Source organism: Gobio gobio, assembly GCF_949357685.1.
Source record: "Gobio gobio genome assembly, chromosome: 13".
Classification (NCBI taxonomy): domain Eukaryota; kingdom Metazoa; phylum Chordata; class Actinopteri; order Cypriniformes; family Gobionidae; genus Gobio; species Gobio gobio.
Window position 1 is genome coordinate 5,206,023 of NC_137106.1, and position 3,633 is coordinate 5,209,655.

Genomic DNA, 3,633 nt, shown 5'->3' on the forward strand with positions numbered 1-3,633 from the left:
CTCACAAACCTCCCTAAGCACTTCCCCTCGGGGCAATCCCTGTCGCCAGTTTGAAGTGTTCCACAAGTGGACAAGAGAGGTTTATGTGGACAGACCTTCGACTCCTTAGACAGAGGGGACCAGTCTACTCATATATACTTTAATTACAAAATAAATGTAACCGTAATCAGTTACTTATGAAAATGTTCATTATTACAAAGGGGGTTACATCTGAATATTTTCTGTAAAAAGCTAGGATATGTTGAATAATATGAATTTGTTGCTTTGCCTGTGCAGGATGCCTCTTGCCATTTACAGTGTTTTTTTTATATCCAATTGCTAGGACCCATTTCTCAATACTTAGGTCACTTTTTCAAAACTCTTCACACAGTTCTCCTAACAAACTTTCAGCTCGGCACAGCAGATCATTTCACATTCAAAATGCACTAAAACTACCAAAACACAATTCTTTCCCCTAGCAAAGGTTTTCAACCAACACGCACACACACTTTGTCAATCCCCAAACGGACGAGGCGTTTATACTTGACGCACTCGCCGTTGTACTATTCTGTGAAACGACAGAGGGCGACTCGGAGAAATTGTTCTATAAACCATCAGGAAACAGCAGTGAGAGAAGAATGTAGCTACACAGGTGACCATATTTATTTGAATAAACTTCACCAAAAACCACACTACAAAAGAATCGTGTAAAACTCAGTAAACCTTGATTGCTAATCATGAATACGGTGTATGCTTTCGATTTACCCCGAAAGAAAGTGAAATATGACAACCTGCCCCATAGGTGGGGCACATTAACATGACAGCTTGATGTTATCAGATACAATCAAATAAAACAACAAGACAAAATACAAATTAACTTTCAAATAAAATATACTAATTTCTTCTGAACATTGACTGTCATTCTTTCCTCAATAGAATAGCATAGTTCTAATAGGGGCACATTGTAACAGTTACAACATGCCCCACCTGTGCAACTGGGATTTAAACCCGTCTAGTGTCTTCTGCTGGTTAGAGCAGCATTAAAAGAACTCTCAACTTGGTCTTATTTTCAATAAACTTAAGAAATGTACGTCTGTTATGTTAAATGTTCAGTGAGAGCGTCCAAAGAATTATTAATTGGTGCAGTTTCTCTAAATAATGTTGATATGGCAACTAGTAAATACATTAGGTTTCATCATCCCGGCATGTGTGGAAAGTTAACCTGTTACAACTAGCCCCGCGTTTAAATTCCAGACGGAGAAAAAGAATAACTTCTGTACCTCTGCAAGTCACATAGCATGCAGCCATAGGGTTTCAGACTAAATGGGACTTGCGAAGGTACAGTCAGTTCCACCACATTTGCAGAATAAGGCACTCTTTCCAGGTCAAAAGCAAAGTGACAAGTCAGATACAAGCAAGGATTGATGTCAGTTTTATTGAGAAACTTTCTTTTGCCCTTGAACAATTACAGGACCAAGTGTGGCCTTGCCTTCCCACTGAACACCTAGAGAGAAGAAAAAGAGCAAAGTTAGGAGCACTTAAAACATCAAAAGCAACCTTAAAGCAAGAGCTACCGACCTCCATAGGGAGAAGCAGCAATTCCACCATCAGGACCACATGTTGAGTCACAGCAACCACAAACTTGGTCATTTCCATCAGCAGCAAACCACCTGCAACAAGACAAAGCACTTTCAACATGAGCAAAGTCAGCTTTTTAAAAAAAAGAATAAGTGCAACGTACCCATTGGCAAAGGAACAGGATTTGCGCTGAGCGTCACTGGGTGCAGAAGCAATAGTTGCCTTCAGAACACATGTTATGTAGATCTACAAGGGATGACAGACAAGTCAGAAAACCAAAGCAGATGGGAAGAGAAGTCGAATTAACTCTTGTGGTACATACAGAAGGACTGGTGCTCTCCTGGAACATGAATGCCTCCAGCTGGAACTGGATCTTGTCAACCTGGGACCGAGGCATGAAGCGGGAGCTGGAAGCTGTAGCCTTGGCATCCACAAAGCACCTGACGACAAAGTCACCACAAAGAGCAACTCATGAAGGTTTAAAAAGAGCAAACAAAACAGTCCTATAGCATCAAGAGCCATGACCTTACCCATGATTCTCAATGAAGGAATATCTCGGAAGGGAGTTCACGTCAGGCACTTGAGTGGCCACACAGCTGTCCACAAACACACGCAGAGGCACATGATTGTACTGCTTCACAGATGCCTCGATGTTAATAACGCCACCCAGGAAATAGGAGTATGAAGGCCTCTGGTAGGACCAATCGTCTACAAAAGAGAAGGAACACCCTAGGAAGAGCCACATTTGCAAGGTCGAAGGTCCAAAGAAAGTGCACTTACCCAGCATGAGCTTCAGGGAGAACATCAAGACTTCTTCACCAACCTTGGTTGAGGCATAAGGGACCCATGTTGGCCTCAAGGCATCACTGCTTACATTGTGTAGCCTGTGGTTCATGAAAGTACCCATTAAATGGTCTCCCAGTTGCACAAGCAGTGAAAGTCACAGAGGCCACTTACCTTTGATAGTGGCATTGAACGCCAACAATTGCACCATCGGCCCGGGTAATCGGAGTACCTGCAAGAGCCTCAGGGGTGTAGGTAAGAGAGAAGGTGTAGACAAGCTCATCCTCATTCATCTGTAAGAGATTGTAGTTAAAACAAGACAGTTCCTCATGAAGGTGTAATCATTATTATGAATGAGAGAAAGTGCATTGTGCAATACAGTGGACAAACACTTCAAGCAGGAGAAAACAACTGCAGAGCTTAAAACAAACATTTCTTAAGGCCCGTTCATACCAATGCATATGCCAGCTGCCCTGGCATTGCAAATACAACATACAACAGCAGTGTGAACTGACGGTCCTTGAAGAGGACTTTGGATATCCTCAATTTGAACAAACAACCGATTAAGATTTAGGAGTTCTTACCATCTGCACGCTGTTGCAGTCCTGTAATTCATACTCAAAGAGGAGCACCCTAGACTCAGAGTCCTGACCAGCAACAGGACATCCACCTAAAGACAGACCAGTTGGCTGGATCAACTGACCATTGCTAAACAAGTCCTGCTGGACTTCTACAAGAACCCGGTTCTCTCCGCATTGAACCGCTACGCTGCTGGGAGTCACGGGTTGCCTCAACTGGAAGTCCACCGCCAACTCGCTCTGCACCTCGGGAACGACGGGATACCTCCAATCCAAAGGCTTCACTGGACCCTGCAACAGCTGCTTCTCCTGAAGGCCAAAAGGCTCCTGTGCAAGGCCTCTGGAGGCAGGACCCAAAGGACTCTGAAATGGAGAAGCCACTTGCAAAGGATTCCAGAGCTCTGGAGCAGAAAAGGCAGGACTTCTGAAATCTGGATCTGATTTTTGCCCCGTGCTTCTTGGACTTTGACTGTGCATCAAACTTCCCCATGCATCAGGCAGATCAAACACAACCATCACAACCACCACTAACACACCTCTCAGAAGCCCCATCCTAGCAAACTTGGACACAAATGCCACAACACACACCAGTGCTTGGCTTTGCCATTTTGTACAGCTTTGAATGAAGGTGGCTCATCCCCTTTTAGTTGAATTGATTGCCTTTGATTCTCCTCTGGACCTGTAGAGTTTATATGCATCTCTGGGACCCACAGGG

The 3,633-nt window shown here is 43.9% G+C and overlaps 1 protein-coding gene across 1 annotated transcript; it reads right to left on the bottom strand.

Annotated features, from left to right (window-relative positions):
* Positions 1–1,395: 1,395 nt before the first annotated feature.
* Positions 1,396–3,030, bottom strand: LOC307135882 (zona pellucida sperm-binding protein 3-like). The gene is made up of 4 exons (XM_079832592.1): positions 2,515–3,030; positions 2,338–2,441; positions 1,721–2,265; positions 1,396–1,649 (listed from the first exon to the last, which is right to left on the bottom strand). The coding sequence occupies exons 1-3, from the start codon at positions 2,631–2,633 to the stop codon at positions 2,084–2,086; spliced, it is 405 nt and encodes a 134-aa protein (XP_079688718.1). The 5' UTR covers positions 2,634–3,030; the 3' UTR covers positions 1,396–1,649; positions 1,721–2,083.
* Positions 3,031–3,633: the final 603 nt, after the last annotated feature.

Bases quoted from the DNA above. Each gene is read 5' to 3' on its own strand.
- LOC307135882 (XM_079832592.1), bottom strand. From the start codon at position 2,633: ATGAATGAGGATGAGCTTGTCTACACCTTCTCTCTTACCTACACCCCT. The intron at 2,442-2,514 runs GTAAGTGGCCTC...CATGAACCACAG, and splicing joins GTTCAATGCCACTATCAAAG to GCTACACAATGTAAGCAGTG. The intron at 2,266-2,337 runs GTAAGTGCACTT...TCTCTTTTGTAG, and splicing joins CTCCCTGAAGCTCATGCTGG to ACGATTGGTCCTACCAGAGG.